Source organism: Biomphalaria glabrata, chromosome 3 (genome assembly GCF_947242115.1).
Source record: "Biomphalaria glabrata chromosome 3, xgBioGlab47.1, whole genome shotgun sequence".
NCBI classification, from domain to species: domain Eukaryota; kingdom Metazoa; phylum Mollusca; class Gastropoda; family Planorbidae; genus Biomphalaria; species Biomphalaria glabrata.
In genome coordinates, this window is record NC_074713.1 from 29,760,615 (window position 1) to 29,774,293 (window position 13,679).

At 33.3% G+C, this 13,679-nt stretch overlaps 1 protein-coding gene and 1 long non-coding RNA gene across 10 annotated transcripts in view; one reads left to right on the forward strand and one right to left on the reverse strand.

The window, feature by feature from the left end:
- Positions 1–1,359: 1,359 nt before the first annotated feature.
- On the forward strand, positions 1,360–4,044 carry LOC129924915 (uncharacterized). Of its 2 annotated transcripts, none has more exons than XR_008776789.1 (3): positions 1,360–1,817; positions 2,163–2,236; positions 2,589–4,044. It is a non-coding gene; the product is annotated as an uncharacterized LOC129924915 (long non-coding RNA). The 2 variants fall into 2 exon arrangements; XR_008776790.1 differs by having other exon boundaries at positions 2,163–2,231.
- Positions 4,045–11,519: 7,475 nt separating this feature from the next.
- LOC106065192 (centrosomal protein of 170 kDa-like) overlaps positions 11,520–13,679 on the reverse strand; it is a 142,131-nt gene continuing 139,971 nt past the window's right edge. For all 8 annotated transcript variants that reach the window (XM_056024423.1, XM_056024424.1, XM_056024419.1 and 5 more), the window contains one exon: positions 11,520–13,504. In XM_056024423.1, coding sequence (XP_055880398.1) covers positions 13,350–13,504 — 155 coding nt within the window. In that variant the 3' untranslated portion in view covers positions 11,520–13,349. The remainder of the gene's footprint in view (positions 13,505–13,679) is intronic.

Sequence of the window (13,679 nt, forward strand, 5' to 3'; positions counted from 1 at the left end):
ATTGGATCGAAATTCACCTTCCTAAATTGTCTCTAAAGTCTGTATCTGATTTGAGAGGCCCAACGAGGCAAGAGTCTATTACTATTAGTACTCTGTCTCTTGATCTATCTAGTAGGCCTACTTAGCTAGTGCATTAGCTATAGTGTAGTCAAATCTTGACAACTAGTCTTCTAGATCTAAGCTTCTAAGCCATATCATTTTAAATATTAAAATAGTAGACATAGATTTCTATATTATAAATAGATAGATTAGATCTATAAAATATAATTTTACAAACTTTAGAAATGATTGATTTTATTTTTAATTGATCACCCTTCTAGACTAGATCTAGTGATCTAGCATCTCTAGCTAGACTCTAACTTGTAGTTTGTAGATCTTGGAATTGGATCGAAATTCACCTTCCTAAATTGTCTCTAAAGTCTGTATCTGATTTGAGAGGCCCAACGAGGCAAGAGTCTATTACTATTAGTACTCTGTCTCTTGATCTATCTAGTAGGCCTACTTAGCTAGTGCATTAGCTATAGTGTAGTCAAATCTTGACAACTAGTTTTCTAGATCTAAGCTTCTAAGCCATATCATTTTAAATATTAAAATAGTAGACATAGATTTCTATATTATAAATAGATAGATTAGATCTATAAAATATAATTTTACAAACTTTAGAAATGATTGATTTTATTTTTAATTGATCACCCTTCTAGACTAGATCTAGCATCTCTAGCTAGACTCTAACTTGTAGTTTGTAGATCTTGGAATTGGATCGAAATTCACCTTCCTAAATTGTCTCTAAAGTCTGTATCTGATTTGAGAGGCCCAACGAGGCAAGAGTCTATTACTATTAGTACTCTGTCTCTTGATCTATCTAGTAGGCCTACTTAGCTAGTGCATTAGCTATAGTGTAGTCAAATCTTGACAACTAGTCTTCTAGATCTAAGCTTCTAGAATAATTAGATCTAGATCCAGTTTAGATTTAGAATATATAAAAGTATTTTACTAGCTAAAATACTAAATCTACTGATCTAAATTCTAGATAGATATACAATATATAGATCCAGTTTAGATTTGGATTATAAAAATATTTACAAGCTAAAATTCTAAATCTACTGATCTATACTTAATATTTTAGATATTATATGACATCTACAAAAATTATTATTAAGATATAATTATAGATTCTAGACTAGTTATTTATGTACATAAAATATATAAATTAAAGATAAAATTTATGCAGGCCTAGATCCCATAAATTTATAATTGATCCAGATCTATCAGTAAAAGTTACCTTCGATGGGAAGTTTTACCCAATCTAATCTATACAAGACAATTTATAATCCATGCCTCGTCTGCACACCATACATTAAATAATAGTTCCCATTCCATGCCATGCCCAGACCCATGAGTTCATGAAAAAATAAATGATGTGGTGTCAAGTTGGATCTATCCCCTGAAATTCAGCACTTTAATATAAAACTCACATATCTAGTTAATTATTTGCTATGACACTCTGATCAACTTGGACTTGTGTGATACATATATGTTTCTTATCAGATTTAATGAATGAAGTTTTGGTGCATTTTAAGGCTACAAAAGTATCATCAGGTGCATTGTAACCATTGGTATTTTTCCTGGCAACATTTCTATTCTAGTCTGTGATAAATTATAAATTTAAAAAAATGTTTGTAATGTTTCAGTTATTAACAAGTAGAACCATGCCAACCAGTTCTGATGATGTACCAGAATGTCTCAAGGATCATACTTATACTATTTCTACTCTCTGGGCAGACATTAATAATATTGGCATCCATTCAATATTTATTGTAAGTACTACTATACAATTTTTAGTTTAGTTATCTAAAAGATGTTTTATGAAGTGTGATTTTCATGGTCAAGCAACATCCAAATATCGGGGATGGAATTTAACATTTTTCTCTAGTTTTTTTTTTTATAACACTCTTAAGCAAATTCATCTTTCATGAATGCCTAATATACTTGGCTGTTGTGCAGGCCATTCCTTTACAATAAACTGTTAGATGAAATTAGGCAAAATTATGTCTGATAATTTGTATGTTTGATACAACAATGTATTCAATTTAATAATATTATTTTTTAATTTTAATGTTTTCAAAAGAAATTAGCCATTATGCCTAATTGTATAATTACAGTTATGTTTGGAAATGCAAGAAAAAGGCATGCATTCCTGACAAGTCAATGATTGGTTGCACCTCTTAAAGGTAAGGTACTGCAATTTTTCCCAATGCACTTTTCTCATAAGCTGAAGTACTTGTATTTTTGAAAAACTAGTTTTCCATGAAAATGTAAATCATAATATATGTTATAGTTGCTTTTAGATGAGTGCAATGTCCATCAAATGAACTGAATATCTGCCTTCACCTTTAGTAATAATTCATAACTATTAAGGTCAGGGCCATGTCTACACATTAACACAGTAGCTCCTTTTAGGTACAGACTATTTTTAGAATGGCAAAATTATATAATTATACTTAATAACATATATACGTTTAGCATGGTCAACACATACGTCACAATTATTTTTTTTTTTAAATCCTTTTATTTATTTTTATAACTAGATAACTTTCTGTTATGAGAAAAGATGAGATTCTTGGACTCCTGCATAGCACACCACCAGAAAGGAAAATCCCATCATGTTGCAAAATAAAAGCCTTGGACCAATTTTAATTTAAGATATATATATTATGATGTAAGCTCTATACATATTTATGTATATCCTGTCATTCAGCCAACAGGTTTGGATTTAGTATTTTTTAAATCTGTTTGATATTGTACTTGAAAACTATTAATCTGAGCCCCATTAAAACAATAGGGAGTGCAGTGAATGAGTGGTAAAGCACTTGGCTTCTGAACTGAGGGTTCCTGGGTTCGATTAAGACTGGGATTTTCAATTTCAGAATTCAAAAGGCTAAGGATACATGGCAATAGTAAGGAATAAGTAAAGGCAGTTTGGGGAGTCATGGGTTTGAATCTCTGTGAAGACTCAGATTTAATTTTTTTAGATTTTTGGGTGCCCCTGAGTCCACCTAACTCTAATGGGTAGCTGACTTTCGTTTTGGAAAGTAAAGATGGTTGGTTGTTGTGCTGGCCACATGATGCACTGGCCAAAGAATCAAATGACCTTAACATCATCTGCCCTATAGATTGTGAGGTCTGAAATGGGATTTTTTTTCAAAAGGTGGTTGGTTGTTGTGCTGGGTACATGACACCCTCACTAACCATGGGGCACAGAAACTGATAAACTTTATATCATCTGCCCCATAGATTGCAAGATATGTAAGGGAAATTTTACTTTTTTAAAATTAAAATAAGAATCTATCAAAAGTAAACATATAAAATATGGTGCATTCTCCTTAAAACTAAAACCTGGTGCGAAGGTTTAAAATATTGGCAAAAAAAAAGCAACATCATATATTCTTAATTCCCTTTGCAAAACTTGCTGAGAAGAACATGCATGTTGTTCCATCATAAGTTTCTTGACAGAGGAAATTTTGTTTATATTAGATTTGAATTAAGCAAATTAAGAAAAAAATTATAATCATTATTTCAAATGGTTGTATCTAAACTTTGTGAATTATGTTTCAGTTATAAGTATATTGAGATTAATGGATAATCATGAAATTGTTAAATAATTGCTGCTATCATTCCATTGACTAAAGAACCATAATTATTTTTTTTTTAAATTAATTTCAAAATGATTTTTTTCAAGCATAGAGTTCACATAGATCTTGAGTGAAATTTTTTTTTTATTTGACTAATGCTTCAATTTTATTGTATCATATTAGTTGTTAATTTTTATTACCCAGAATATTTAAAAAAATGAGTACACTATTTTCATGTAATAATGTAACTTGGTATTCACACAATGCTCAAAATACACTATAATCTTTAGGCCATACAGATTTGTATAAATTAACTTGTTTAAATACATTGTAAATGTATATTGTTTGGATAAGAATAAAGTTTTTCTGTAGACAATTATTGTTCAAGATTTGTTGATGCTCCTGCTTAATCAATTATATATATATATATATATATTAGTTTTAACACGTCTGATAATAAATGACAGTACAAGTTAGTGAATGAAAATTTGTCATAATTTCAGCTGCTTTAGGCCTACATCAATGTGAGGTGCCAGTACTTTGATTGTGTCATATAACAATTTAAAGCAACATTTTGAAATGAATAGTCTGTAGAATTGACAGTAAATACATTTAAGTGATGGGCTGTGATCTGCGTGAATTGAGAGCTGATCATGTATTGAATTTGTGTTTTTGATCTTTACTTCAAGTAAATGTTAATGAGCAATTAATTTTTAATGACTAAATAATTTAAAAATAAATACAAAAGAAACATAAACATTTACTTTAGTTTAATATTTTTTTTTCATCAGAACAGAATTTCCAACTTTGCATTCTTAAAATAAAATATAATTTATTTAGAGTAGAGTCAGAACACAAAATCATAGTTTTAAAATATTAAGTAAATGAAGCTAAGCTGTGATCTCTTATAAACATTTGTATATAGACTATACACAATTTAATTATTATTTTTCATCAAATTGCAGGAACTAGTACATGTACTTATGCCTATTTGACAATAAAAAACCTTAGTCAATGAAATAGTAATACTAGTAAATGAGATAAAAGTAAACTAAATATCATCAATGCTATTGAAGCCACACTTGTTGTTTTTTTTTATCTTGTTTGGTGGACTGCAATTAAAGTTGCTATTAATTTCACTGATCGTCTTAGCTGAAATGCCAGTGTCGTCTCTTTGAAACCTAAGCTTATTTTCTTGGTAACTGGAAGTCCAGATATTTGGAGTTTCATTTTAAGCACCTATACTTTCCGAAATGGCATTCCGATAGGCTAAACCATTTGCCTAACATGTCATATGCACATAAAGAAGTACCACAGAAATGCTTTAAAGACAAGCTTAGGCGCCAACTTACTTTAACTGACATAGAATAAGAGAGCACCTGGTTGCATACAGCTTCAGAACGAGACAGCTGGAGGTCACTTACAAAGGTGTGGTATACACCAATGAAAATTAATTGCCGAGGGTAGACGGTTAAAAAAAAAAACAACTGATTCTACCACAGGTGGACAATGGTTATGCCTGTGCTCAGTGTGGCATAATATGTAGGTCACAGCTGGGGCTGAGTAGCCTCTGGAAACATAGCATTCCTCATAAGTCTTAGGAATCAAAGACAAGCCTATCATTTTTGTAGCATAGTTTGTAGCTTCTGTAAATGCATGAAATGCCATCACAAATGGCACATGTCCTCTGTGAGTTTGATGGATTATAAACATCTTACTTCTTTGCCTTATATTAAATGGTCCTTCTCTCTGTTCCTCTAGGTACTTGCGTTTATCTAAATATCATTGATATATCGTAACATGTCATCAAAATAAAAGCTAGAATCTCTGCAACTCGTGTACAAGTCAGAAGTGAAGTCATCAATAACACTTGCCTATAAAAAAATAACAATTTAGATTAGTCAAATTAGTGACTGATTATTCGATTCATTTAGGCCTCTAAATTTTTTATTTGAATATATAATGATCCTTTCCACTTTGTGACTTTACTAGTATACTTTGGAGTAGACTTGTTGAGCTAAAGTCGGAAGTACACATCGAGTTTTACTCATTACTGTGATCTACTAGATCTAGATCTATATATATATATTATATAGAAGTAGAGAGAGTATCTCATCAATAGTAATAGATATCTGTCATATCGTGATCAGTAGGCGGCTGCAGGTTTATAGATCTATTCCATGACAAAAACCCTGGCTAGATTAAGATCTACTGGTCTAGACATCTAGATCTAACTAGAATTAAACTAGAAAACTGAATTAGAGAAGTAGCTTTCTGGATCTAAATCTAGAATCTATATTATTAATATTAGATCTAGTTGCGTCGAACGCTTAATTTTTGGTTGTTGTTTTTAATAAATGCACATAAAATACATTGTATTTTGGCAATAAAAATACCCAGTTGGTAGTCAAGTAATTCTAATAATTAATTAATGAATGACTATCAGTATTTGTTTTAGATCTATCAGATTCATATGACTATGACTTATTATTTATACTTATTTTGTATCATTCGTCCAAGAAAATCTAGCTCTAGATCTATTTCAATTTAGATTAGGCTATAGTTTTTTTTTTTTTTTTTTGTCATTTTATTTAGGCTAAAATATTACCGAGATGAACTTTTTCTTTGTTTCCCACGAGACGTGTATGCCTATAGCCTAGTCCTTTCGATAATAATAATAATAATAAAAACGATTAGGAATGCGTAGCTTGGAGTGTCAAAACTGTATTAGGCCTCCTATTTTTATTTTTATTTCGTGCAATTTAGTATATCGTAACAAATACGCATTTAGCGGAACGGTAGACAGGTCTTCATCCAGATTTAGTGTAAATAAACCAAACACAGAAACACTGAAAGATTGTATTTTCGGAATTTAGATTCTATTTTTTTGAAAAAATGTGGCATTTTATAGGGTGGTCGAAAAAAAACAACTTTTGTGACGATCTCTTATTCGGGAAAATTTGATCTATTATATCAGATAGTCAGAAAATGGATGAAGTTTTTACACATCTAATCAAATAGAGCGTACGAAAGTTTTACACCCATTGCAAGGGACTGACGGAGTAAATCTCTTCTTTGGCATCATCATGGATTTCTCCACATTGCACCATGCGCAAAAATGATGCACGACGGCACTTCGACTCTCTTTGGCTTTGTAAAAAACTCGAAGCTGGTGTTCCATTAGTATAGTTCCATGGTTTAATATATAAGTCTATGGTTTAGGTCTCTTATTAAAATGCATAACTAGATTGGCATGGATAGTAAAGTCTGTAACTTATAAGATAAGATATATTATAGCATCCCACATCGGCTACGCTCGTGGATTTGTTCCTAGGCTAGATATGGTTTATTTTTGGCCGATGACCTCCCCCTTTTTTTTTTTTTTGGCACAATAAAACGGCCCAGGTCAGTCCGCATTTAACCGTGACCCCCGTGTCGAAGGCGCCGATTTAACGATCCCCGCAATATACTTTTTAGCCCATGAATTATAGTGTCTTACGTTAAATTGGAACTGCCCTCCCCCCCCCCCACTGGCGGATCCGGGGGGGGGGGGGCGGTAGTATAGAATTCACACAATTTGTATACGAATTTATTACTTATGTTAATAATATATATCAATGATTTATATTTCAACCTATTTTTAGATTATTTCGCCCCTCCCTCTAGTATGTTGGCTGATTTGGTGGGGTCGGGAGGGGGCGTTGGTATCAATCCCGCCCCCCCCCCTACACTTTCAAGTGGTATCTTGGCCGATTCGGTAAGGTAGGGCGATTGCATGTAGGCTACTGCCCTACCCACTCTAGCCGTTTGAGTGGGGGGGGGGGCGGTCCTATTTTTATGGAGAATCATAGTTTGTGAACAAAATTAATTGAGTTGCCCCACCCATATTCTTTAATGCTAAATGCAATCTTTGGCAGAAATTATTAAAGGAGCGAGGATTAATCGTGTTCACTCTACCGCCCCTCCCATTTCCAGACAGAGTTTATGTAATTTCACATGAATTTATCATAATTATTTTAAGAAAGTTAGAATTCAAACGAAATTTTTCAGTATAAGAGTCATGATTGAGATGAGTTCTAAACCCTAATAATCTTTTCTTAGTCCCTTTTCCCAACCTTTACTCAATCTGATATTTTTCTAGTTAAATAAATTTAGGACATTAATTCACAATTTATACTTCAATTTTAATGAATATTATTTATCGAATAATTCTTTTTTTCAGCGGCGATCCTCAAAGCCAAAATCTAAATATGTGGGGTATCTTATCTTTTCAAGGAACAAATCGGTTTTATTTGCAATGTATTAAGGGCCTATAAATTCATATTAGAATATTTTTCAAGTACAATGTTATTCTAAAGGTCCTTTTTTAATAATATGAATAATGAGCTTTAGGTCAGGAGAATGCGTTTCTTCTGTGAAGTATGCAAGAAAACGTTTTTGGCGTCGGAACCCCACTGATGAATAATGAGCTGTAGTTGTTAGAAGAATGTGTTTCTGCAGTGAAGAATGCAAATAAAAAACGCTTTTGGCGTCGGGGCTTCGCCCCGAACTACACTGATAAATAATGAGCTGTACTTGTCAGGAGAATGCGTTTCTGCATTGAAGAATGCAAGAAAACGCTTTTGGCGTCGGGGCTTTGCCCCGAACTCCATTGATAAATAATGACCTGTCTATGTCAGGAGAATGCGTTTCTGCAATGAAGAAAGCAAGAAAACGCTTCTGGCGTCGGGGCTTCGCCCCGAACTACACTGATGAATAATGAGCTGTAGGCCTACTTGTCAGGAGAATGCGTTTCTGCATTGAAGAATGCAAGAAAACGCTTTTGGCGTTGGGGCTTCGCCCCGAACTCTATTGATGAATAATGAGCTGTAGATGTCAGGAGAATGCGTTTCTGCAGTGAAAAAAGCAAGAAAACGCTTTGTTTTGTTTTTCGCCGAAGGTTGAGAAATGCTGCTTTTTTTATTCTCATATAATACGCACGTTTATGCATAGGGTTAGGGTTTACTGGGCGTTAGGGTTAAGGTTTGGAAAAAAATCGCCCCCCCCCACTCCAAAGTTCTGGATCCGCTAGTGCTCCACCCCCCTTTCTCTCTCTCTCACACACACACCCTCACTCTCTTCATCGAATCTCGATCCCCCTCCTCCTTCACGGAGAGCCTCAGAACAGTGGACACCATGTGGGAAAACTTCTGACGTGGCAGATCTTTATGGAGATAGCTTCAATGGCCACTATACGCCCAATGCACCTAACGGCATGGGAGGATGGATATAGGCTAAGTCTTAAGTATTCACATGTCCCTTGACCAGCGCCGGATCTAATTATGTTGAGGTTCTGGGGCAGAATTTTTGTGGAGTCCCTTACACTTTTTTCGAAAGCTTTAATACAAATTTTAATACACTTATTAATAATAATTATTATATCTAAAAGCATATGGCATATTTTAGAAGAAAGAAATAAAGTACTTGTAAATTTAATCTCATTTTCATTCTTTAAAAAATATTTAATATGCATATTTTAGTTTTAAAAAGTGTAGGCCTATATTTTTTAGTTTGAGGAGGGTAAGGCCCTTGGTCTTGGTAGACGCACTGTCGTAAATCCGGAGCTACATTTACATATTCCTAGCAAGCTACAAGTGAACACTTCTTATTTGCCAGCCGACGTAAGATCAAAGTGTTCGCGGTCAAAAGGCGAATGTGAAAATACAAACTTCAACGTTTCTGACCCATTGATATTCGGAGATAGTTTTATGTGGAGCCCCCCTTTGTTAGGGAGTCTCCTGGAGATAGTTTTATGTGGAGCCCCACTTTGTTAGGGAGTCTCCTGGAGATAGTTTTATGTGGAGCCCCCCTTTGTTAGGGAGTCTCCTGGAGATAGTTTTATGTGGAGCCCCCTTTGTTATGGAGTCTCCTGCGCAGTAGCCCCGCCTGCCCTCCCTCAAATCCGGAACTGCCCTTGACTTTCGCCATAAGGTTGCTGTGAAAGTTCGTTTAAACAAATCCTTCCACTTTTCGTTTTAAAATTAGTTTAGGCCTAGATCTCTTGTTGTATTTTAATTTAATCATAATACATATGCCAGTACAGCGAGTTTTGATTGGCGTGTTCTAGCGAATGTGAAACATGAAACTAAAAATGAATAGAATAGCCAGCAATGACCAAGGGGAATTCCCGCGATAACATCTGTGTTATGAGTACGTCTCGAGAGGTAGCTAATGGTGACATTAACATACCAACAAATTATGCCTTGAATGTTGGTATGTTAATGTATACAGTAGAAGTAAGTAGATTGAACTAGTGGTTGCTCCATTTTCCAGTTGTATGTGTCAATGAACGTTGAATAGTGTAATACTGAGTTCTTGCTTCCTGAGGTGCTCTGGACACGTGACAAGACAAATAGTACAAACTGACCTAAGTCCGTTTCAGCAGACAAACATGAAGTTTATTTTACTACAATAATAATTCACTGCGCTCTTTGTTAGCGCTACAAGTCAAGAAATAATAAACAATCCTATCCGCATAACAGCGGTATCAAAAGTATCCAATATATGTTAGTTACAAATCACGTCCGCATCTCAGCGGGTAACACTGTGTAGAAATATAGATTAACTAATACATGTCTCAAAAGACCACTGGCAACAACTGCCCATAAGTTACTTTCTAACTGAAATTACTACAGACTTTTCTAAGTCGCTACTGTCCGTTGCGGACTAAAATATTACTTGACCACACGGTCCAAAGAATAACAATTGACTTCTAACTTGACTTCACTTGTCTGCTTGACTTGACTGACTGACCTCTAAGTCTAACTTTATTCATTCTACTTCCTGTTTTCTACATCAGGAATTCCACGTGTCTTTTAAACTATTAACATGACGTGAACTTTAGATCATGCAATGTCAACTAAGACTGTGACAGTATGTATGACTGTGTAATAACAAATAGTTGTAAAGGCATGTAATGAAGTATTCAATAAAAAATTATTAAGGTTGCGATTGTACGGTAATCGATTTTTTTTCGACCTACATATAGAAATATAATACGTAACGCAAAAAAACAACAATAAAACAGTTTGCATTCAAGCGTTCAGTTTTCGATTATCAAAATTTATATATTATGAAGGCAGGTACCAATAGATTAACTTCGTAACTTGTGGGCCGATTTCGACATCCAGTCTGCTTCCGTGGGAGCTCAGCAAAAGGCTCCGCAGATGCAACCCGTTTGTCTCTAAAAAGCAAACTATAGTCCAAGGTCAAGTATGGTAATGCTATCAGCGTTGACTATCTTATAGTGTTGTCCTTTCGCTAGTTGACTGTTACCTCCGTTTTATTTATCTGCACTGGACACAGTGCGGAAGAACCTAACAACTAAATGCCAAGATCAAATAGCAAGTAAACTAAAAGCCAAGATAAGTATTTTATAACACTTAATGCGTTCATTTGTTCAGAATGAAGCTATGTACATTTTTGAAATATGTGTAGCACGCATACACCTTTTGACAAGTTCATTGAAATTGCCTTCCGTGCAACAAAACCTGAAACATAAATGTCTCTTGTTGCTCTATTAGTTTGTTGTTGTTGTTGTTTTTTTGAACAATATGTTATTTAATTATATTACAGGTAAAAATATTTTTTTTTGGACCTAAAAATTGACAAGAACATAAGTTTTAAATAAAAACAAGAGCCTTTTAATTCTGTGTTAAAATGAAGCAATATTTATTAAAACATTCAACATGTTAACAGAACTTTAAAAACAAAACTTGGCATATGAAGAAGCCACAGTATATTGAAACAATCCCATTTATACTTGGCAAACAATAGTGTAATCAACTCAACACTTGTGAGTTACATATTATGTGGACAGACACCAAATTAGAATCAAATCACAATCTTTCAACACTGACATGTGCACAAACAACATTATGCATAGCTATTGTTAAGGAGCAGGGTCAGTGTTTACTAACTTACATATAGCCTACACTGTACATCAGAAGATTCATAAAAGACACTAGTCTAGGATGAAAAAAAAAAAAGAGAAAGACATTATGAAATCAGATAGTTTTATGAGTTCAGGCTTGTATACAAATCTTTTTGAATGATGTACCAGGGAACTGAAAAGACATTGATTGTAAGAGACAGTATACTTCAATCATCTTTGTTATTCATTTGTCTTACATTTTCTACTAATATAAACAGGCAGTACAGTGCAGTGTAACAGAGGTACAAGTACAATCACATGCTATGATTCAGATCATGTTTCAAGTAACTAACTCAGCTCTAGGCCTACCAGAAGCTGTATTGTTCAAGCAACTAACTGAACTCTACAGACTGCCAAGTTCTGCATCATGCTGAGTACACAATTACTAAGATGAAAAACTGTATAAAAAGATGGATGATGTTGCTTCTATAAAACAAAAGAAACATGTACACATATCTAAGCACCATCTTGAAATCAAGGAAGTAAACGACAAAGTCAAGGAAAGCTTGAGTTCATAATACAGGTATCACAGAAGATGTTTTGAAATGTACAAAAAATGACATGTGTAAATATATAGGTACTGCTTTCAAAGATATCAGGCATTATTTGATCTATTTTGGCACTGAATACTGCATAACTTGTCATCATTTTTCATTAAGAAACAAAATGAAATATTTATTCACTGAAACAATGCAATTGAGAAATCAATAACTCTATGTGTAGTTCAAACAAGCCTTCTGTGAAGTTGTTATATAGATCTACAAGTGCACATTAAATAACATGAAAATATACATGTACTGTAAGAAATTAAATTAAGAAAGATTAAAGATTGCACTTATTGAAAACTAACGCACACAAAAAATCTTAGAACTACAATTCCTAAACATAAAACGAAGAAAAATTCCTAAAAAAAAACAACCAATTACAAAAAAGATGTACTACTCCTTAACAGTAAAGAAAGAAAGAAAAGTTCAAGTACAGTAATGTTCAATTGATCATTGTACAGATAATGGTGAAATAGAACTTAGTATACTAGCTTTACATTTGAGATCAAGAAACTTAATGTATGTTTAATTATATGTCAAAATAGGATGATATAGTTCTCTGTCATGTTACTAAGACAGTTGAAAATAAATTCACCAGTTATGTACCTTTATTTATAGGAAACTGGTTTTGCATGTGGCCAACAAATGACCGGCTTGATATGGTTTTAAATGAAAACAGGAATGCCTACATGAGAGGTTAATAACTATTTTGAGTTGCATGTTGTAAAAGCAAAATTTAACATACAATGATATAATATTTTGTAGAAAATTTCATTATCTTAAGTGTAGAGTACTTTTAAAAGCAAAGATTTTCTGGTGTATTTTTTTGTTTTTTACAATGTAAAAAAAACAACTTTGCCTTTCAAAAAAAATTCTTAAACACAATATAAAGAAAAAGACATATAATTGAAATAACATACATCTAAAATGTATCTAAAAAACTAGAACCATGTGGTTTAATACTATAGTACTATAACATCTTTCTGATAAAAAAACTTTGGAATACACTTAAAAAAAAAAGGACTTTTACAATTTTAACAATAGAAAATTTCAAGGTAGTTTAAGTAAAATCACAGGTATTATTAGTTTCACTAGATATTGACTATTATGTACTCTAAGGATTACAGCAGCCTGGTTCATTCTAAGTTTAAAACTAAACTATGATCCTAGCAAGTACAAAGACTGGAAATATCTCTGGAATTAAAATTGACCACTCAGCTCTTCCATCTCAGGAGATGCACATTCATTTTCCTCAGGTCTGGGTTGCTCAATAGGAACAAAGACGGCCATTTGGCTGCGGATTTGTTTGATTTGCTGAGTTCTCTCATCATCAGGAAATAAAACAGAGTTGATCACTGAAATGGTCACAAACTTATTTGGTAATGTAGGAAGAGAATACAGAACAGTTCACATAGTATTCTAACAGTTCTGAATGGAGGACAATTTGGCAACAAATCAAAGTATTTTTTTTGTTTTTAAAGGGAAACTTCGATGCGTTTGGCAATTTTTGATATAATATCTGTTTTGATT